Below are 23,151 nucleotides of genomic sequence, written 5' to 3' on the forward strand. Positions count from 1 at the left end.
TCATCAGAGGCTGCACTGAGGATGTTACCAAGCAGGGTAATGAAACGTCTGTGGAACAACAAAACCAGCTCGGGAAGCCAACCAACCTCAACAAGTGTACAGGGATTGGATGTCCATAGTGAAGCCATAGTGAAGATGAGGTGTTGGGGACCAGGGAATTGGAAGTCCTGGAGGAGGTGGAGAGTGTGTTTGGTATCCCAGGCATAGGTGGGGAGTTCCTGGACCGAAGTTGGAGGGGGATTTAGATATAATTCTCAGGGTTGAAGGGCTCAAAGAGCATGGGGAGAAAATGGGAACAGGGAACTGAGCTGGACGATCAGCCATGGTCATCTTGAATGGGCAAGCAGGCTTGAAGGGCTGTATGGCCTCCTCCTGCTCCTGTTTTCTATGATGCCATGGCAAGATGTGTGCAAACGGGGCTGGGTTTAAAATTTAAATCTGAGAAATGATCCCTGTCCTCAGGAGCAGTCACTATTTTAGCTGCTTGGTCTCCAACTTCAAGAAAGGCTTCCTTTCCAGCCAATCAGGGCCCTAATGTATCTACTGAATTTGTGATTTGATAACATAATTTCAGTCCATGCGCCATTTTAGCTGTGGGGCCTACTAGAGAGGACACGAGCCTAGAATTACTATTGGAAAGCCCCCAGGAGATACTCAAGTAGGCTTCCATTTCAATTCCCTCTGAAAAGCTCAGTGTGGTTCAGGAGTAATGGGTCTGTTCTTCCCAGCCATTCCATGGGAATGTTGAGCCTTCCATGCCCCTGACCTTCTGCCTTCCTAATTGGAATTTTCTCATCTTCCCCTTTCTTAACTTGTCTCACCAACATCCATTTCCATGGGTATCGGGAAGGTTCTTGCTATCCTTGTAACTTCCCATTCTCCGCTCTTCAGCCCTCCATGTTGCTAACCCTTACGAGGCAGGATTAAATGTTTGAAATATGGAAATTCAGTTTCCGTAGTTGAAACGTTCTGCCTTGCATTCATACGAGGTCACCTTCCCCCTCTCCAGTGTTGTATCTGCCTCAACATTCTCATCTCGTATTAAAACCGAGCCCCAACCCTCACTAAACAAAACAAAAACCTGAAGATTTTGAAGAAGGATCACGGGACCTGAAATGTTAATCCCAATTCCCTCCCCACAGATGCTGCCAGACCTGCTGAGTTTCTCCAGTCAGAAGTCACCTGACTTCAGTGGCGAAGGAGCAGTGCTCCAAAAGCTTGTGATTTTACCTCTAACCTGTTGTTGTGTGATTTCTGACTTTGTTGTAGCCAGTCCTACAGCCGCATCTCCACATCAGAGTTTCTCCAGCACTTTCTGTTTTTGCCTCACTCCTCAGATCTATGCAAAACCTCACTGAAACATCTCGCACCTTTCCAGTTTGAGTTGTTTTTTTTTGCTTTATTCATTCACAGGATGAGGGTGTCACTGGCCAGGCAGCATTTATTGCCCATCCCTAATTGTCCAGAGGGCAGTTAAGAGTCAACCACATTGCTGTGGGTCTGGAGTCACATGTAGGCCAGACCAGGTCATCAGTGAACCAGATGGATTCTTCCCCACAATCGGCAATGGATTCATGGTAATCATCAGACACCTAATTCCAGATTTTTTTTTCATTGAATTCAAATTCCACCATCTGCCATGGTGGGATTCAAAGCCAGGTCCCCAGAATGTTATCCAGGTGTCTAGATTAACAGCGCAGCGATAATACCACTAGGCCATCGCCTCCATGTGATGCTGGTAGAGGTCTGACCTTCAGAAAACATTGCCGCTGTGACCAGTGATCCAGGGGTCAGGAAATTACATCATTTGTTAATGTAATATCAGATTGTAACATTTCTAACAAGAGAAATAACAATCTTCCACCCATTCCACACCATGTAACAATTTATTGTGTAGCTTTACCAGTGCAGGTAACATTGTACTTTCAAAAAACAATCACACACTAAAATAATTTTGGTTAACATGCGGGCATCGTGATACCATTAATGTTATTTTTTATTAACAGGACAATTGGCATGTACATGAATTTCAGTTGGTCGTTTTTTAGGCTGATTTGCACCTAGTAAGGTTATTATCTCAGTGCAACATTGGCTGTGTGTCATAGCTATTCATTTATTCTGTTCATTCATCAAAGAACTAGCCAACTCCTATCGATCCTGTGGAGAGTGTGAAATGCTGACTGCATGGGGACCCAATTTTATCTCACCCAACCAATGGTGGAAGGATGAGGATAGGGTAATCAAATACTAATGGCTCTTTACTACGTACGGATTTTATTTCTGGTCAATGTCTCAGGAATTTGAGTCATGCTTATTAAAGGGAAAACACGGGGTATGCTGTGTCATGACGTGAGAAGGTAAGGATAAGCAGGGGAAACCTGACTCCTGCGTTAAGATCAGAAGCTGCTGGAAAAGCTCAGCAGGTCTGGCAGCATCTGTGAACAGAAAATCAGAGTTAACGTTTCGGGTCCAGTGACCCTTCCTCAGAACTCCCCAAGGAAGAGTCACTCAACTTGCAATTTTAACTCCAATTTCTCTCTGCAGATGCTGCCAGACCTGCTGAGCTTTTCCAGAAATGGCTGTTTTTTGTTTCTGTTTTAACGCATCTGCCAATTCTTTTGGTTTTCCTGAGATATTGTCCTCTTTAAGCGCTTTTGTTGGAAGTGAAAATGTGTGATGGTGAGTATGTAGGTAAGCTGCCTACAACTACAGAAATCCAGGGGCTTGAGAACCACAATCCTTCAGATCTGCATGTAATATAAACAATGTCAGATCTATATAACCCTTCACGCTGAACTAAACTGAAACACAGTGGTCTCTGGTGAGCAATGACAAAAGGAAGTGTTGCAAGGCAGCTGAAGTGAAAAAAATGGAAACAGATTGTGTTTTCCTTAAGAGTGTGTAACACGAACAATACAATTTTGGAAGGCTTGTAAACACAATTTCTTGTTTGAGCTGGCTAAAGATTTTCATCACCACGTTTATTCCACTGTTTTCCTTTCAGCTTCAGACGGTGAACCTCCTCATTTACAACGAAATACTTCCATATGTTTGTCACAGTTGATAACACACACCAATTTTTAAAGATTTATAGAATCAGATGGCACTGAATAGGCCCTTTGGCCCCTAGAGCCTGTACCAACAAAAACATTACATTTTAATACTTACATTTTGAAATACATTTTATAAAAATGGAATATATCTTTACATATATTGTAGCTTATATGTTGGTAGAAATATATGAAGATAGATCCATGCATTTCTTTTTAATTATTTGGATGTATAAATTTTGCTGGCTTGGTTTTCGATCTAAATGCTAGTTTTCCATTCCCTTTTCGTGGACGGTTTGGACTGTGTTCCCTCAAAAGTTAAACATCAGCTTAAATATTGGTCATGGCTTGGGAGTTTGCTATTTCATTACTCCCATGAATTTTATCAGGTGATTTATAAAGAGCTGCCATCAAAGGATATGTTTATCTCTGTTAGGGAGTCAGGTTACTTTTACTCTCCCAGTCACAGCATAATTATTTCGGATTGCAATGCGACTATTTTGATAATGCATACTTTTTTTTAAGAAAAAGAATCTTCTCAATTTAATGTGTCGCTTGGCTAATTTTGGCAAGCGAACCAACCCAGGATTCATTGGTGTTCCACCCTCAATTAGCTTCCTTTGTTCATTTCTCTCTAATGGTTGTCATCTATAGCTGTCAATGACGTTTCTGATTTCGTCAACGCCCCGTCTCAGCCATCGTCTGATGTTGCCGACTTCACTTCCTCGGAGGAGTTGCTGTTGTGGATCTGCCCATCGTTCTTCATGCTGCTGAATGTCTTCTTGAAGGCCTCCATCATGGTGTGCGCTAGTTTTTTGGCTTCGAGCTTGCTCCCGCATTCCACCGCGTGGCAATCGATCTGGTAGGACAAATCATCGTTGATCTCCCGGTAAAGCCACGCGAAGATGTTGGCACTGATGTGGTGATCCGCTGTACAGTAAGCGATCCGCGCCACCTGGAAGGTATCCGTCTGGACCGTTGCCTCTCTCTTCCCGTCCAAGTGATGGAGACGGACCTGGAAGGGGCGTATTTCTAGAATGGCATTGGCCGACGAGACATCTTCCTGATCCAGTGTCTGCTTCTCCCACAACTCGATCACAGATCTTTCCGTGCAACCAGATGTGAATTGTGTTCCCCTCATGATCACTTTTCCTAAGTACCTGACCTGTGAATGAGAAGAGAAGTTAAATGGAGAAGAGTGTAACCACAGCAAATGACCAGGCACAGCGGAGCGATCACAGACTCAATGGAAACACAAGGGCAACTTTTCCCCCGCCAATAATTATTCAGGCTCTAGCTTGTAATTATGTCAAACAACTGTAAAAAGTTACAGTGAACGTGGACCCGGGAAAAATGAACTACCAGAAGCACATCGTCAACACATGACTATTTTGTAAGATGTAGGCTCCAATTTTTATCCCTTTACCACCTTTCCTGAGCAGCATCCATGGATTGGAAGCTAAAACCTAAATAAATGGACCATCAGTTCCGCTCCCCCCACCCCCCGACTGTCAGTTTCACTGTGAATGGAATTTAGGCAGACAGTCAGTGGGAAACACGGGACCTTTATGGTTTGTACTACATGAGGTGAGCTATGACCACATCGGCAACTTCATGCAGTTAAGCTCACAGATTCCAGTTAAAAAAACCCAATACCCAGAGCAGGAAATGTGAAGAACCAGCATCCTTTTAAATGATAGAGCTCTGGGAATAACAATAATAAATGTGATCAGCCTCTTTTTGAGAGTCAGGATCTGTACAACTTCCCAGATGGCTACACGCTGCTAGTCATGCCTCTCTGTCCATCTCCAACACAACCAAGTACCGCAAATGTCATTCAATGCTCCCTGTGTTAAAGGGATGCTGAGCAGATTTTTTTAGCCCTCCACAAATGGAGAGATCTCAGGCCCTGTTGCCAGCTTGCTCACTGGGCACAAATAGGCCTCATTGATGATATCAGTTGTGTGTCTCAAGCACTAGCCTTCTCACCCCTCTAGTTCTGGTTTAATGACAAAAACTAACTCTGTCATCTCTGGCTGTTCCACTCCTAACTGGTACTTCCAAATCCCTTGAATACTCAGGGTCAGGACAATGGTATATGGAAGAGTAAATATGCTCCATGTTCCTTTGAAGATAAGTCTATAAAAGTCAAGTTATGACTGAAAACATTTCTCCCTGTGACAGGTGATGATGTTAAAGACACAACACAGAGGTTTGTTGAGGTGACAGAGACAGGTAAATGTTTATTGGGGTCATTCCCTGTGCTTCACAAAAATAATTACTCCCTGACTTATTCCTTGTCTTTCTCAAATAATTACACCTTTCTTATTACTTTTCTCTCTGTTTCTCTTACTGTTGATTTCCAGCCTTATCTACAAGAGCTTTAATCAAAGGAAGGGCTTCCCATGTAAACTGCAGAAGAAATTCTGCTTTTTGTAACTTTTTAAAAAATTGTAAACCCAAATATTTTGACAAATAAAATTCAGTCTCATCGGTTTCACACTAAGTTTCATGCAGGCTCCTCACCAGGGAGTCTTTCATCATGGTGAACCATCAGCGAGAAGCCTTGTTAGTGACCAGAGTATGTAATAACTTCTACTTAGACATCCTTGTATTGGAGATAACAGGAACTGTAGATGCTGGAGAATCTGAGATAGCAAGGTGTGGAGCTGGATGAATGCAGCAGGCCAAGCAGCATCTTAGAAGCAGGAAAGCTGATGTTTGGGGCCTAGACCCTTAATCAGAAATGCCGGTCTAGGCCTGAAACATCAGCCTTCTGCTCCCAAGCTGCTGCTGGCTGCTGTGTTCATCCAGCTCCACACCTTGTTATCTCTAGCCTTGTATTGGAGATAGTATTAAGTGGATCGTAACAGCAGGAACACTTAAGACCATAAGACATCAGAGCAGAAGTAGGCCATCCAGCCCATCATGTCTGCTCCACCATTCAATGGAGTCACGGTGGATTTGATAGCCCTCAATTCAACACTCCTGCCTTTCCCCATAGCCTGATTCCCTCACTGATTAAAAATCTGTCCATCGCAGCACTGAATAATGACCCAGCCTCAACAGGCCTTTGCGTTAAAGAATTCCACAGATTCACCACCCTCAGAGAAGAAATCCCTCCTCATCTCTGTCTTAAATGTGCGGCCCTTTTTCTGAGGTGTTGCTGTTAGATCCTAGATTCTCCCACAAGGAGAAACAACCTCCCCACATTTAGAACAAAAACAAAGTTGTTGGAAAAGCTCAGCAGGTCTGGCAGCATCTGTGAAGGAAAAAACAGAGTTAACGCTTCGGGTTCGACAACCCTCCCTCTTCACATTTGATACAGCTCCAAATAGTGAACATCAGGAAGCATTGACATGGGCCTTTGTAAAGATCCAAGGCAACGTTCACTGGGTCTCAGGAGACCCTCAGAAGCTCCAGGAGCATAGCCCCATGAACTTAACCTTACCACAGTCATGATCTAATGTGGCAGGATCACTTCATTTCCAATGTACATCAGGCACATATGGGTTTACAATCAAGCACTTTCTGGAGTTGCCATTAAACAGTGAGCTGATTTTCCACTTTATCTCGGGAGAATTGAGGTCAACAGCTGTGATCCTAAAGTGTCCTGGCTGAAAACGACTAGTTCAGCACATCCCAAAGACTGAAAGTTGTTAGCTTACCTTGAGTGTGAGTAGATTTAGTGCCACATCACACTGCACACTTAGCCACAGAGCCACCACAGGCAGAATCAATACGGCACTTTTCACAAAGAATAAAACTGCAATTTTAGTAATGCCTAACAGATGGTAGAGCTATTTGTCTCACATGGAAAAACACTTGGCAAGTAAATACCAACGTCTCTGGATGTTGTATTTACATTCAGTTTCACTTAGCCCTTAAGGATAACTCTAGCGTGTACAGATACATGTTGTCTTTTTCCTCAACCCTAAATCAACAACCCAGACCAAACAGATTAATCTTTCAATTTTTCATTGCTGTTCCGACACTGATCCCAAACATGTTTTTTTCTTCTTCAGAATGGGAATGCTTGACATTTTTGTGATGTTAGGATCACAGAAATGGTCAGAAGCGTACACAGTCTCTCTGAAACCAACCAGCCATTTGGAATACAACAGAAGCTCCTCTGTTTTATAACTGAAATATTTCCTTCTGTTGAACTAGTTTCTGCACTGGGCACATTCACTGCTAAGGTGAATGTAGGTCAATAAATCAGATTAAGTCAGAAGGAAAAAAATACATTAAATTTCAATTCATTTTTAAAGTTATGAAACAGGTAAAACACAATTTTATTATCGTACAGAACTAAGCATAATCGACATTATGGTATAATACTAACCTTATCCGACATTCAAAGCTATTCTGTAAATGAAATACTTTTAATTCATTTTCAAAGTGGTTTTTCTCTTCACTTTTCATTTAATTTTGTGATGGGTTGGGGCCAAATCGTACAATGTTGATGACACCAACAAAATACAGTTTTACCGTGAGTTATCACAAACATGGTTTACTGTTCAATCACCATATAATTATAGCAGTTTATCCAGTCTTGGCAATGAAACATGTATTCAAAATGTGTCTCAATGCTTAGCAAGATATAGTCACACTTCTACAGGGATGTGCATTTCATGTTGTGATCTACAGGTCTGACAGAAATATGCCTTGCATCTAATTTTTTACATTACCAGACAATGTTCTGTGTCATCTCAAACTGCTGCACATTTTTCTAGATAACACACATCCTGGCCATGTGCTGCATTTGGTGCAGCTTGCCAGATCTTGAAGTAACTGAAAAATGTGTTTGCCATTTCAGGATGTTGACAATGGAAGAATATAACAATTGATTTGGGCAGCCAGCTGTACCATTGTAATATCGATTTCATCAATACTTGCTCTCCCAAGTGGGATTTTTTAAAAATTCATTTGTAGGATGTGGGTATTGCTGGTTGGTCAGCATTTCTTGCCCATCCCTAGTTGCCCATAAGAAGGTGGGGGTGAGCTGCCTTCTTGAACCGCTGCAGTCCTCCTGTTGTGGGTTGACCCACAATGCTATTAGGGAGATAATTCCAGGGTTTTGACCCAGCAACAGTGAAGGAACAGTGATATATTTCCAAGTCAGGATGGTGAGTGACTTGGAGGGATCTTGGAGGTGGTGGTGTTCTCATTTGTCTTCTGCCCTTGTTCTTCTAGATGGCAGTGGTCTGAGGGTCTTTGGTGAATTTCTGCAGTGCATCGTGTAGATAGTACACACTGCTGTTATTGAGCCTCGGTGGGAGAGGGAGTGAATGTGTTACCAATCAAGCGGCTGCTTTGTCCTGGATGGGGTCAAGTTTCCTGAGTGTTGTTGGGGCTGCACCCATCCAGGCAAGTGGGGAGTGTTCCATCACACTCCTGACTTGTGCCTTGTAGATGGTGGACAAGCTTTGGGGAGTCAGGAGGTTAGTTACCCACCGCCGTATTCTTAGTTCCTGAGCTGCTCTCATAGTCTGTGTGTTAATGTGGTGAGTCCAATTGAGTTTCTGGTCAGTGGTAACCCCCAGGATGTTGATAGTAAAGGATTCAGTGATGGTAACACCATTGAATGTCAAGGGGTGGTGGATAGATTGTCTGTTATTGGTGATGGTCATAGCCTGGCATTTGTGTGGCACAAATGTCACTTGCGACTTGTCAGCCCAAGCCTGGATATTATCCAGACCTTCTTGCATGCGAACATGGACTGCTTCAGTATCTGAGGAGTCACGAATGGTGTTGAACATTGTGCAATCATCGAACATCCCCACTTCTGATCTTATGACGGAGGGAAGGTCATTGATGAAGCAGCTGAAGATGGTTGGGCCTAGGAGACTATCCTGAGGAACTCCTGCAGAGATGTCCTGGAGCTGAGATGATTGACCTCCCACAACCACGACCATCTTCCTCTGTGTCAGGTATGATTCCAACCAATGGAGAGTTTGCCCCAATACCCATTGTTTCCAGTTTTGCTGGGGCTCCGTGATGCCACACTCGGTCGAATGCAGCCTTGATATCAAGGGCTGTCACTCTCCCCTCACCCTCTGGAATTCAGCTGTTTTGTCCACGTTTGAACCGAGGTTGGAATGGGGTCAGGAGCTGAGTGGCCCTGGAGGAACCTAAACTGGGATTACACTCAGCAAAGCTCTTCTTTGATTGGAGTCAAACACAATCGATTTTATTGATTTTACTCACAGAGAATCAGCAGCATTATAAACAATAGAACTATGTTCGATACAGTTACATACAAGTTAAAAAGCATTAGGTCTAAGTGTTGCAAATGCCGATGTCTAAGTTTATTTCTTTTTATTTGCTTGGAGACTGGAGTTATGTCAATAACAATAATCATGACAGTGAGCTACAAGGCATGGGACAGACTAGCAATGGTGGCCATTAATTGAGTGATGATTCCACTCCTAGCACCTACTTACCCAATCCCTACAGCGTGAGGGACTATCTTGTCCATAGACCAATCATAACCTTCCAGTGTCCTCTACCCACGCCCAGCAAGGACCAGTGAGGCTCCTTCCCCTCTCCCATTATTTCTACAGCACTGGGGTCTAAATGCTGTAGCCCTGTGTGTGTCTGTCCGTCTGTGTGGGTGTGGGGGCTATGTGTGAGTGCTTGCCAAAAAGGATCCCGACCCAAAGCGTCAGCTTCCCTGCTCCTCTGATGCTGCTTGCCTGCTGTGTTCCTCCAGCTCCACACTGTGTTATCTCTGAATCCAGCATCGGCAGTTCTTACTGTCTCTTCCCCATTTTCGAGACATCATTCTGTTGGTGAAAATGTCTCCATTTCTCACTCTGTCGAGTTGTCAAGTTCCCTCATTATTCCCCCCCAAGTCTCATGGTTTATTTCACTGCTTGGAAATTTGATTTTAACGTCAATTTACTCAATCCAACTCCAACTGATAATCCCACAACTTGTTAAATCCCTCCCTGGCCACAAGACAGGAAAGTAATCACTTTGATCCTAACCTTTGCAACGTGTCTATCAGAATCATTTCAACCCTGCCACGAGTAATATCACGACCTGGGATAGGAATTTGGTAAAGCTTTGCTCCATGTGACTTCATGATCATTCCTGTTAGAAACTGCATTCAAGTTTACTGCAATTAATAGTTTGAATGATTTGATTTTTAAATATCTAAATTTTAACAATTCCCCTCAACTGTAACCTCAGACCCCCCACCACCGCCGACCCTGATAATAATTGTTGACCGTGTGCACACAGGTGTTTGTTTAATATATTTCATGGCTTCACTCTGGAATTCAATGTCCCCTGAAGGTGGTGTTGTCTGTCCCCCAGGACACTCCCATTGCTGCATTGACAATCAGCAGGGATGTGCCTCAAGCTGAAGGAGTCATGAGGCTGCTTCTGAATGAGAAAGAGCAGGGAGCCTAGATTCAGGAGCAAGATTTTTGGAAAACGTGACAGCGGTGTCTGTGTGGATTCCCTCTGGGTGCTCCGGTTTCCTCCCGCTGTCCAAAGATGTGCAGGTTAGGGTGGGTTTCCCGTAGTGTGCAGGCTCGGTGGAATAGCCATGGAAAATGCAGGATTTACAGGATTGTGGAGGTGGATCTGGGTGGCAAGCACACTCTAGGGGGTTCTATGACAAAGTCCAAAAATATGCTAAAAGTCATAATTTTCCACAACAGTTTGATTTTGTTTTAGAAAGGACATAGAGCTCCACTCTCTCTAAAAAAGACCATGATAGTGACATTCTGTGTTCTCATTTGTGCTCCATAACAAACAGTACACATCGGGCTGTGACACTCGTGACATTCCAGCAGATTCTGGCTTTGTCCCTGGATCTTGCATGTTTCATCCACTAAGCACTTCCATATGGCTCTGTCCATGTGCTGACAATTACTAGCTGTGTAAAGCTTACTGCTGGAATACATTTTGTTTTCTGACTATATGAAATAAATGTGGGAAGAATCTGGGATTTTTGAGCCATGCTCTTATTAACAGTTTCTTGCTGTGCCACTCCTATGATTCCCCTATAAAAACAGTTTGTTGCATTCCTTTTTTAATAGAATATCTTAAATTGTGCATTAGCACTGAGGCAATTTTGTTGTTTTAGAGTTATGGCTGTAACAAAAGTTGATCATATTATTACTACATATTTTAATAGCTCATTCCATTATAGTCAAATTCCACACTGACCTTGTCCAGGGAAGCTTCCTACATAAAGTTTTGTTCCCAAAGACATATAAACATGTTTGTTCCTATGCAAAAGGGAACAGAAATGAAATCCCAACTCATTAAGGGTCTATGAATATTGCAGTGACAACTGAAGCATTTATGGCTCTAGTTTTGTTTGCTTTCTTGAATTCTATTATAGAAAATAAAAGGTTAAAAGCTTGCTTCAAGTAGAAAGCATGGGCAGTATTTTCAATGGGTTTAATAGTAGGTAAGGAATCTATTAATGTCTCCAATGACATGGCCCTGTGCCTGAGTCATTGCGTCATCTTGTTTCCATGTTGCCTGGCCATTCAGTTTTGGATTACTTGTTACTTTGGTCAGACCCTCAGCATGTGACTCTTATACCTCTCATGTCACTCCAGCCATTTGTTTTGTTTCCAGCATCACCTTATTTTTAATTCTTTGTAATTATCTCTCTACATCATCCCTTCACTTGCTATTCAGCTCTTGATACTTTACTTACACCATCTGACACTTTTGATCACCCGCAGACTTATAATTCAGCGTATCAACACTCCACTCACACCATTTGTACAATCCTTTGCTCCATCTGCCTGTAAATTCTGTGCCTGTTCTTCTCTTCACTTCACCTGACAAAGGGGCAGTGCTTTGAAAGCTTGTGATTTTGAACGCTATAACCTGGTGTCGTGTGATTTTTGACCTTGTCCACCCCAGTCCAACACCGACACCTCCACACCCTGACCAATCAGTCAATTCATGCAAAAGATAATATGCCAAATTGGTCACAGGAAAGACTTCATAAGAAAGGGATCAAGTCTCAGAGAGGCTCAAATGGTTTGAATCTGCAGCAATCAGAGACAGCTGCAGGGGTCGTCACTTTATTGCCTTTCCACAGCCCTGTCTGACAATCACACACCATTAACAGCCCTCAGTAATATCAAAGACTATGGGTGCTGGGGATCTGAAACAACAGGAATTGCGGCAGGTCTGGCACCATCTGTGGAGGGAGGAAGCAGCATTAACATTTGAGACCAGTGGCTGTTCTTTAGAACCTGAAGTTATGAGCCTGTTTTGTATTCATTCGTGGGACATAACTGTCACATTTGTTGCCCATCCCTACAGGAGCTGTCCGACCATCTCAGCCTCCCCAGCAACTTCTGCTTTTTATTGTATCAACTCTCAGCCCTCACAACGTCACAGTGACAGAGACCTGAGGGGGTGTGTGTGTGTGTGTGTGTGTGTGTGCATGTGTGTATGTGTGAGTGCGTGTACAAGTGTGTGTGAGTACGTGTATATGTGCATGTGTATGTGTGCGCGCGCACGTGCATGCGTCAGTGAATGGAGAGGTGTCTGTGTGAAGACAGTAGCAGGTAATGAGGTGCAGTCACAGAGATAGGAGGTGTAGTTCCACATGGCTGCACACGGGGGCGATGACGTGCTGTGGAGGCCTGAGTTCCCTGAGGCACAGGACCACTGCTCGCTCTGTTGGGGGTCTCACAACCTCGGAGCTGGATTTTTGCACCTCTTCACTACTTGCTGTGGTGCAACATGCGGCCGAAGAGAATGCAATGTCTTTTGCGCAGAATCACAGTATTGTTATGGAGCAGAAAGAGGACATTCGGCCCACTGTGCCTGCACAAGTTCTTCAAATGACTACCTTGTGACAGTCTCCAGCTTTTACTCCCAACCCTATCGCACATTATTTCTGTCCAAATAATAATCCAGTTCCCTCCTGAATGCCTCGTATGAATAGTTTCCAGGAAATGCATTATAAATGTCAGCTACTTGCTGTGTGAAAAGGCTTTTTTTTCTCCACAGCCTTGTTTTTTTCGCTCACCACTTTAAATGTATGCATTCTCAATCTTCTTCATTTTATAAATCAGAAACAGTTTCTCCCTATCTACTCTGTCCAGCCGGCTCTTGATTTTGAACATGTCTATCAGATCTTCTCCTCTTCGTGGAGAACACGTACAAACTCAATGGGCCGAAGAGTCTCCTTACTTCTGTAAGATTCTATGATTCAACTTCTTCAACCTCTCCTCAACACTGACATTCCTCACCCCTAGAACTATCCTGGTACATTGTTTCTGCACTCTCTCTGCAACGTGCTCCTAGAATGTGGTACCCAGACTCTACACAATCCACCAGCTGAGGTCTGACGTGTCTCCTACAAGATCAACATCAGTTCCCTATCGCTCTTATACTCTTTACCCCTATTAATAAAGCTGAGAACATTGTATGCATTATTAAGTACTCTCTCTGTTTGGCCTTCAATGATCTCTGCGCATATATATCTAGATCCCTCTGCTTCTGCAACACTTTTACAATTGGACAACCTATTTAATGTTGTCTTCCAATATTCTTCAGACAAAGTGCATCATCTCACATTTTTCTACATTAACCCAATTTGCCATCTGCCTGCCAACTCCACCAATTTGTCTACCTCCTCCTGGGGCTCCACACTGTCCTCCTCACAGTTTACAATCTTCCAAGTTTTGGGTCATCTGCAAACTGTGAGATTGTCCCCTGCTTACTAAGACCTGGATTGTTATTACGTATCAGGTAGAGCAAGGATCCCAATACTGACCTCGAGGAAACTCCACTCTAAATACTCCACCTGCAGCCTGGAAAATATCCACTGATCATTGCTCCCTGCCAGTCCTGTAACCACATTGCTCCAGTCCCTCGAGACCGTGACCTATAACTTTGCTCTCAGGTCTGTCATGTGGCACTGTATCACCTGCCTTCTGAAAGCCCATGGACACCCAAACCCCATGCAGCTAACTCCCCTTCCTTCCCTCTCAGATATTGTCTGATCAAGCCGCTCAGCGATATTATTACAAAGCCCTGGAGCAAGTGAGACTCGAACCCGAGCCCCCAGTCTAGAGGCAGGGACATTACCACCCCACCCCACCTGAAGAAAACTTCTTGATGTTGGTGTCATTCCATTCCTCTTGCTCATCATCGAAGGTGCAAGCTAGAGCTGTACAAGCTGCTACCAGGCAGTGGCAAAAGCTGACAGTGGAGAGGACTAGCTGAGCATGAGGGATGTACAAGGCAATGAAGTGACTTCCACAGTGACAGCCATCTGATTGCACTCTCCTGGAAGCAACCAGTCTGGAGATCTTCAAGGTAACTGCTCAAACACTCCCCAGGCGGCCTGTTTCACTGGTGCATTCACTGGGTTGACTCTGATCAGTTGCTGGACAATTTGGGATAAATGGATGCACTGACTATTAAAGTATCTGAAATACAATTTAGTGACCTATTCAAATATTGAAATGACTTCCCTGACCGTTTTGTTTGAGAGCTCCTCGCTATCGCCGAACGCAGCTGCCTAAAGCCTGGAGGAAGGGCCGACTAAGGGTGGATTTAACACAGTGGCTCAGCATGACTGACAGAATCGTATGCAGTGCACTGATCCAACTCCGAAAGGTCACCTCGGTTCAAGCACAGTTTCGAATTTGTACATTTTAAAATGCAATTATTAAGGTTACGTGCTCATGACATTTCACAAAAGCATGAAAAAATTTATTGATAGATCAAATTACTTGTGGATTATTAAAGCAATGGGACTCAGGATAGAAGGAGGGTTGAGGTGGCCACAGCTGGACACATGCTCTGAGGCGAAATTGGTGGGTGGGAGGGCTTTGCTGGGAGACATACAGCTAGCCCCTGACAGTGCTGTGTGTGAGTACACCCCACTGAGGCACAAAGGAACTGGAGACCAGCTCATGGCAATGCCAATCATCCCCTTACCCACTGGATCACCAGATGCCCACTGCCAGACCTGCTGCCCTTAATGAGGGCTTTTAAAGGCCTCATTACTACCCACTCTCCTGGGATTGGGGAACGCCGCCGGCTTTGACAGAAATATCCACTTAGAGACGGGGTCCAGAAACTGGCATGGCCTCTCTGTTGCTGGTCCTGACCTTAATGAGGCTGAAAGATTCTGCCAGAGAGTATTGTGGCTACAGAAGGGTCAGGGTTGGGTTATAGGTGCAGCCTCACCAGCGCTGTCCACGTTTTTAAAAAAAAAATTAACAAATTAACCTGCAGACCAGAGACGCACAAAAGGACGATGCAGGTGCGATTGAGAGCAGAGGGAATGATTGGGATCTGAAATAAAACCAAAATGCTGCAGATGCTGAAAATCTGATAGAAACACAGGGAATGCTGGACAAACTCAGCAGGTTTGGCAGCATCTGGTGAGAAAGAAATAGTTAATATTTCGAGTCTGGTACAACTCCTCAGTGCTTCAGACCTGCTGAGTTTCTCCTGCATTCTGTGTCTGTGTTGAATGATTACGTTTATCTGGGTAGCTTTATTAACAATTTAACTCCATTGGCTATTGCAGTATCATCTTTGAAGCTGTGATGGTTTTCTGAAGATAATTTTGGGGGAAAATTTGATTCTTTTAGGCATTAATTCCATGAATTCTTTTCTATTCTCAATAGGCAGATCAGTAACAGAGAAATAGCACCATTCTCAACATTAACAGAATTTTATCAAGGTATTTACTATTCCCTCTGGTTTCCTTTACTGCTGCAAAACAGCAAATCATGAGGCACTGAAGTGATTTATCAATGTGAAAAGAATGGCAGGCAGTTGAAGCTAGCGTGGTTTTTATTATAGACTAACGACACATCATGCAGCTGACATTCTTCAGCTGCAGGTTTTGCTCCTGGTGCTCATGTACCTGGTTTCATCTTCAAAACGTTTGCACGATCCGTCTCCCCGGGGCTCGCCTGTTCACTAAGCATTCATAAGGGTGCTGCGTCTTGAAACCAGATCTTCGATGAATTCAGGAGCTGGAATCCTGTTCACTGTGTGGAGCTTTGTCTCTGCATTTTGTCCTCTAATTTTCTGAAGCAGCAAAGGAAACAGAGCACAACTGCCTCCAATATAGTTAGTGCAACTGATCCCGAACATCTGTCCAGTTTTATTGCTACATGAATGCAGTTTTGCAGCTAATGTTCCTTTGGTTGACTGGTGCACAGCCATAGTCTGTCCATAAGTGTCCAGCAATGGGTTGAGACATGTACTTCATTGATAACATCACCAGCTACTTATTCCATCCTGTGATTTAGATACGGCATGTTATAACGTCTGGGTATTTTGCTGAAAGGCATTGATTGGCATCCATAAATATCGCACAAGCATTGTCACTGGCGAACTAAATTGCTGCTGTGAGTTACATCAGCAAAGCCCAAAACACTCCACCAGAGAGGGATATGGGCCAAGGGTGGGCCGAAAGGATTGGTCTAATTTGGTGCCATGTTTGGCACAACATTATGGGTCGAAGGGCCTGATTCCTGTGATGTACAGTTTTATGTTCCATCACGATCTGATTTCTGATTTGATTTTTCCAGTAGATCTGAGAACAAGGATTCAGCTCCATTCGCCTTCTCAGTATGGTCTCACTGGACCAGAGGCCTGCTCTCGTATTAGAGAAAGAGAGAGAGAATGACAGCTGGTGGGGATTTAACCCGAGGGTCTCCATGCCTCAGATAAGGGGAGGGTCTGAGATGGAGAGTCCTTCATGGTGACCTCGGCTAACGTGTGGAACTGCACCCACACTGTTGGTATGACTCTGCGTTGACATATCTCAGCACCATGTCTATAGGTGTATCAACTAAACTATTTTGGGTAGATCCATCTCTCCCAATATTCAGCTCATGGTCAGCCAATCAAACAGCAACAAGGGTCTCAGAATTGGCCTTGTGTTTATAGGGCAGCATGTATTAATTAGCATATACTTAGCCAAGGCTAAACCCAAAGTCAATCTACAATCAGCTTAAAATAGGTCAAAGATTTCATTCCTGAGCAGGTGACAGTTTTTAAAAAATTCATTCACAGTGTGGCATCACTGACCAGGCAGCATTTATTGCCCATCTCTAATTGCCCAGAGGGCAGTTAAGAGTCAACCACATTGCTGTGGGTCAGGTGTCACATGTAGGCCAGACCATGTAAGGATGGCAGTTGGCAGCAACTTTATTATTCCTCGCTTCAAACGGCTCAATCAGTAAAACCCTAAAGATAAAATTATCCCAACTATCCTTTCAACATTAATTTTTCTTTGTTCATTCACAGGATGGGAGTGTCGCTGGCCAGGCTAGCATTTACTGTCCAGAGAACAGTTAAGAATCAACCACATTGCTTTGGGTCTGGAGTCACATGTCCTCCCCTTACAGACAGTTTTCCAACAACCACATCAGTTTCCTAACACAGTATCGTCCAAGTTCACAACCACTTCCATCTAGAAGGACACGGACAGCAGATCCATGGGAACACTACCCTCTCCAAGTTCCCCTCCAAGCCACTCACCATCCTGACTTGGAAATAAATCGCCTTTCCTTCACTGTCGCTAGGTCAAAATGGAAATCCCTCCCTAAGGGACATTGTGGGTCAACCTACAGCACATGGGCTGCAGTGGTTCAAGAAGGCAGCTCACCCCCACCTTCTTAAGGGCAACTAGAGATGGGCAATGAATGCTGGCACAGACAGTGATACCCACATCCCACAAATGAATAAATTAACAAAACATTGCATGGTGATCATTAGACTCTTAATTCCAGATTTTACTGAATTAAAATTCCACATCAGCCGTGGTTGGATTGAAATCCAGGCCCACTGAACATTAGCTGGCTCTCTGGGTTAAATAACTCTGTTTCTCTCTTTCCACAGCTGCTGCTAAACCTGAGTTTCTCCAACAATTTCTGCTTTTATTTCAGATTCTCAGCATCCGCAGTGCTTTGTTATATCTTGAGATGAATAGTCTAGCCATCTCCAATATCAGCATGAGGTATGGAAAATCTTTATTGTTCAGTTCGGATGCTTGCTCTCCATCTGAAAAACTTGTGACACTCGAGGAAAATTGAAATCATGTATTCTGATATCTTCTTTATCAGGTGTTTGTGACTCAGAATCTCTAGCAGTCAAGCAATGTGAAACTGTCAGCGGTCAGTCTCACCCTCTGGATTGTTCACCTGGTCTTAACATCACCATCAGCTAGTCCTCTTCCCTATATTCTGTTGACTTCCTTTTCTGTCATTGTACCCAAGCCTCCTGGATATAATACACATGCAAATAGGGGTGGTGATGGCCTAGTGGTACTATAGCTAGACGATTAATCCAGAGACCCAGATAACATTCTGGGGACCTGGGTTCGAAGCCCGCCACAGCAGATGGTGGAATTTGAATCCAATAAATATCTGGAATTAAGAGTTTAATGATGACTGTGAATCCATCGTTGATTGTTGGGGGAAAACCCACCTGCTTCACTAATGCCCTTTAGGGAAGAAAACTGCCATCCTTACCTGGTCTGGCCTACATGTGACTCCAGGCCCACAGCAATGTGGTTGACTCTTAACTGCCCTCTGGGCAATAAATGCTGCCTGGTCAGTGATGGCCTCATCCCGTGAATGAACAAAAGAAAAAAACAGCATGGGAAAGGATTATTGAAGCCACCCTCTGCATTGTCACTGTAGGTCATGCCCGTCCCAGTGCACTCAGGCCAGTTGGAACCAATGTGGCACTATGTGTATCAATAGAAGGTGCCCGAAGCATCATTAAATGCTTTATAATAACTATTGGGAACAGGCAGCCACTCTGCTTTCTCACAAAGTGAAAAGACTGAAGGATCACTTCACAGAGCCCTTTGAAATGATTGAGGGATTTTTCAGGGAGGACAGGGTAAAGATATTTCCACTTGTCTAAACCAGAGGCCACACAGATCCAATGGTCATTAATGAAGATGGCAGGAGAAAATTCTTTACCCAAAAGTGGTTGATTTGTTGAACTTGCTACTGGATGCAATAATTGAGATAAATGGTACAAATTCATTTAACAGTAAATTAGATACGCACGTGGCCTGTGCCCACATTTTGAAAAGTCAAAAAGGCGAGGAATCTTTGTCCATTCTGTTGGAGAAGAAAGCAGCTGTAACAAGCTGCTGAGAATAATTACCAGCCACTGACTTCACCACAAAAGTCACCTCTCTCTTCAAAATAAGTAAATTTACTTCACTGAGCTGTGAGAAGATTTTGATTGCAATGGAGAAGGCTATTTTCCTGGCCTTGGTTAATTTGCAGTGGAATTGAAAATCTTTAACGACTGAGCAGCGCACAATCTCCAGCTCTTACTGCGAAATCTCTGACCCTCAGGCTCGCTCAAATGATAAGAAACAGAGAAATGTGGTAAAATGGAGCAGGAATTAAACAGGAGGGGGCATCTTTGCACCTCACCCCGCCCCCGCCCCCCAACCCCCCACAACAAACTCTCACTCATTGATCGGACTGAACAAACATGCTTTTCTTTTTGTGGTCCAGACGATAAGATAGCTTATCGGTGGGTAAGAGTTGGCTGAGGAGACATTGCACATTTTCCAGGTCAAAGTGAAAATAAACAAGATTGGTCATCCGACATTGCCCTTTTGAAAGGTGGAAACACACAGATATCGAGAGAATCTGCTGAAACAGTGTTCTGTGCAAATTCTTTGCCTGCAAGTTTCTACTCTGCCTGTACAAAATTCTTCCAATTACTGTATGGAAAGGGGTCACAATGATAGTATTCTTTCCAGTTGATATTTCTGATGCATTTTAGTGAAGGACGGGGAAAGGGAGATGTTTCTACATTGGACACAACTTGGCCCTTCCTAACCACGAGTTAAGGTCTCGACAGAACTACATTGAGACTTCACTCAGGAAAATCAAAGAGGAGCTGATGCTTACAGTTGCTTGATGCTAAGCTGGGTTTTACAGGATAAATGCCCTTTCATCTTCCTGATGTTGAGCTGGCCAGAAAGACTGCAGCATGAGCAGTTGTCATTGGGTTAGGCAGCAAAAGGAAGTCGCCCCTCATTGCCACACAGCTAACATTCCTCATCAGAAAGAACACAAAATTACTCACTTGGGAAAATGTTACAGTTCATCCAAAACCTGATGTGGAGGTGCCAGTGTTGGGCAGGAGAGGACAAGGTCAGAAATCACACGACACCAGGTGATAGTCCAACAGGTTTGTTTGAAAGCACAAGCTTTTGGAGCCTTGCTCCTTCTTCAGGTGTTAGTGGGAGAGGCAGCATCATAGACAGAAATTATAACTAAAAGATCAAAGGGTCACACCACTGATGGGGATGTATTGAACAAACCTAAGGTGCTGTTAGAGGTAGTGGGAACTACAGATGCTGGGGGCTGAGATAACAAGGTATGGAGCTGGATAAACACAGCAGGCCAAGCAGCATCAGAGCAGCAGGAAAGCTGACGTTTCAGGTCTGGACCCTCCTTCAGAAAACTCCAGCTTCACACTGTGTTATCTAAGAAGCTGTTAAATCTTTAAAGATTAAAACCGTCTAACGATTTTTTTTCTTTATTTATTCATGGGATGAAGGCATCGCTGGCCAGGCAGCATTTATTGCCCATCCCTAATTGCCCAGAGGGCAGTTAAGAGTCAACCACATTGCTGTGGGTCTGGAGTCACACGTAGGCCAGGCCAGGTAAGGACGGCAGTTGCCTTCCCTAGAGGACATTAGTGAACCAGATGGGTTTTCCCCCGACAATCAGCAATGGATCCATGTTCATCATTAGATTCTTAATTCCAGATATTTATCAAATTCAAATTCCTCCATGTGCCATAGTGGGAGTTGAACCCAAGTTCCCAGATCATTATCTGGGTCTCTGGATTAACAGTCCAGCAATAATACCACTAGGCCATTGCCTCCCGCAAAGATTTAACTCCTAGGTTTGTTCAATACATCCTCATCAATGGTGTGACCCTTTGATCTCTTACTTATAAATTCTGCGTCTGACGCTACCTCTCTCACTAACCCCTGAAGGAGGACTGAGGCTCTGAAAGCTTGTGTTTCCAAATAAACCCGTTGGACCATAACCTGGTGTCGTGTGACTTCTGACCGCTTCCTAAACAGACAGTTCCCTCACAGGTCAGCGTACTTTGCGGAGCTTGCAAACAAACAGCCAACACTGACCAGTTTCCATTCTTAAAAGCTCCAGTATTCATTCCGAAACTCCTGGGGGAGCTGGATTGTGCAATGCATTGCTGTGCTCTCAGTTCGAGGATTTGTACCTAGTCTGGGATGAGAAGTATTGTGAAATGGAAACTCTCTTTAGCAGCTGGTCCATGTCAAACAGTTTCTGTTCCCAATAGACACCAGTCAACAACACCAAACAGCTTTGCAGATATTACATTCTTTGGAGCCTCAGTTTATCTGCACAGTCTGAAAGCAATGATAGATTGGAAGCAATAATCTCAGAGGTTGGATTCACAGCGTCTTGTGACAGCTGCAACGAGGCGTATGAGTGCAATGGAGAAAGAACAAAATACACAAAATTGTGGAATTGCACAGGATCCTGTTAAGCTTGTGCAAGAGATGTTTAGTTTGGATGGAATATTTCTCTTATAGCTGCGCTGAAAGCTCCTACCTACAATCTGAATCTATCTTTAATTTACTAACTGTTCCACTGTGCACTTGTAGAATTTTTAATATTTGGTTCAGATTTCCAGCACCATGATGTTTCTTTTGTACCAATGTTATTAAAGAAAGGCTTTTCCTTGCAGAAGTTGATATAAAAATATTCAATGTTTCCAGCATAATGCTAAACCTCCACATTCAGGTACATCCATTCAGCCAAGTCCAGATCTGCGGGAGGCGGGGGGGGGGGTGGTGCAAATAGGGCTGTGAGTTCTTATTCACTGGTAGGGTGGGCAATGACATCTTCAACCCTATTGATTTCACACAGTATGGACATAATAGTCAATAGCCTCAATGTCATGTATAGAGTGTGGCTCTTCACAAGGACCTAGGCTTGATCCCAGCCACAGGTGACTGTGTGGATTTTGCATGTTCTCTGCGTGTGAGCGGATACCCCCCTCCCCCTCATAGTCCAAAGGTGTACAGTTTCAGTGGATTAGCCATGGGGAATGCAGGGTTACAGGGATGGGGCAAGTAGGGATGGGATGCTCTTTGGAGGGTCGGTGTGGACTCAATGGCCCACTTCCACAGTGTAGAGATTCTATGAAGCTCGCCAGCAAAACATTGAAAATCTTTTGGCTGACCGAAGTTATGAATTTTCTCGATGTGAGCTCTGATCTGTACATATATTTCCACTCTGTAATGAAATAAGAATTGTCTAATATCACTTTCAGTGCATCGCCTCATGCACTACTTTCTTTCTTAAACACAAGAATGTTGAAGCTTTTTGAGAGAGGCAATGGAGAGGCATACCCATTCTAAATCCTTCCTAAATCAGTTGGACAAACATCGGTCCTGTGCCAATCTCTCCTGGGTCACCCAGCTATCACCTTTGCTTACTGCACTCCCTTAGCCTTGGATATCTATCGCTCACAGCACTTCCTGAAATCACACTCATTCTTGTTTGTAGTCCTCATTCACAACGATATAAATTTCCGGTGTCCTATTTTCCTGATATTTCTGAGTTCTCACAGACTCGATTCTACTCTAGAAATGAACTACCCAAATTGACATGGAATTTGACCTGGAATGCTGTAGTGGACTCCTGATTTCAGGAAGAGCATAAATGTTTGGAAGCAGTTCAGAGGAGGTTTAATACCTGGAGTGTGTGGGATGTCTTCTTAGGAAAGGCTTGTGTCTGCTGGAATAACAACAAAAGCTGCTGGAAAAGCTCAGCAGGTCTGGCAGCATCTGTGTAGAAAAAAAAAATCAGAGTTCTGAGGAAGAATCATCAGACCTGAAATGTTAACTCTGATTTTTTCTTCACAGATGCTGCTGACCTGCTGAGATTTTCCAGCAGCTTTGTTTTTGTTCCTGATTCACAGCATCTGCAGTTCTTTTGGTTTTTATTTTGTATCTGCTGGAGTTTTGAAAACGGAAAAGGGTGAGTTGCTTGAAACACACAAAATCCTGAGGGGACTTGGCCAGGTG

The 23,151-nt window shown here is 43.8% G+C and overlaps 1 protein-coding gene across 3 annotated transcripts in view; it reads right to left on the reverse strand.

The window, feature by feature from the left end:
- Window positions 1-1,872: 1,872 nt before the first annotated feature.
- pid1 (phosphotyrosine interaction domain containing 1) overlaps window positions 1,873-23,151 on the reverse strand; it is a 113,680-nt gene continuing 92,401 nt past the window's right edge. For all 3 annotated transcript variants that reach the window (XM_059651232.1, XM_059651231.1, XM_048542899.2), the window contains one exon: window positions 1,873-4,215. In XM_059651232.1, coding sequence (XP_059507215.1) covers window positions 3,742-4,215 — 474 coding nt within the window. In that variant the 3' untranslated portion in view covers window positions 1,873-3,741. The remainder of the gene's footprint in view (window positions 4,216-23,151) is intronic.

Source organism: Stegostoma tigrinum, chromosome 14 (genome assembly GCF_030684315.1).
Source record: "Stegostoma tigrinum isolate sSteTig4 chromosome 14, sSteTig4.hap1, whole genome shotgun sequence".
Lineage (NCBI taxonomy): Eukaryota > Metazoa > Chordata > Chondrichthyes > Orectolobiformes > Stegostomatidae > Stegostoma > Stegostoma tigrinum.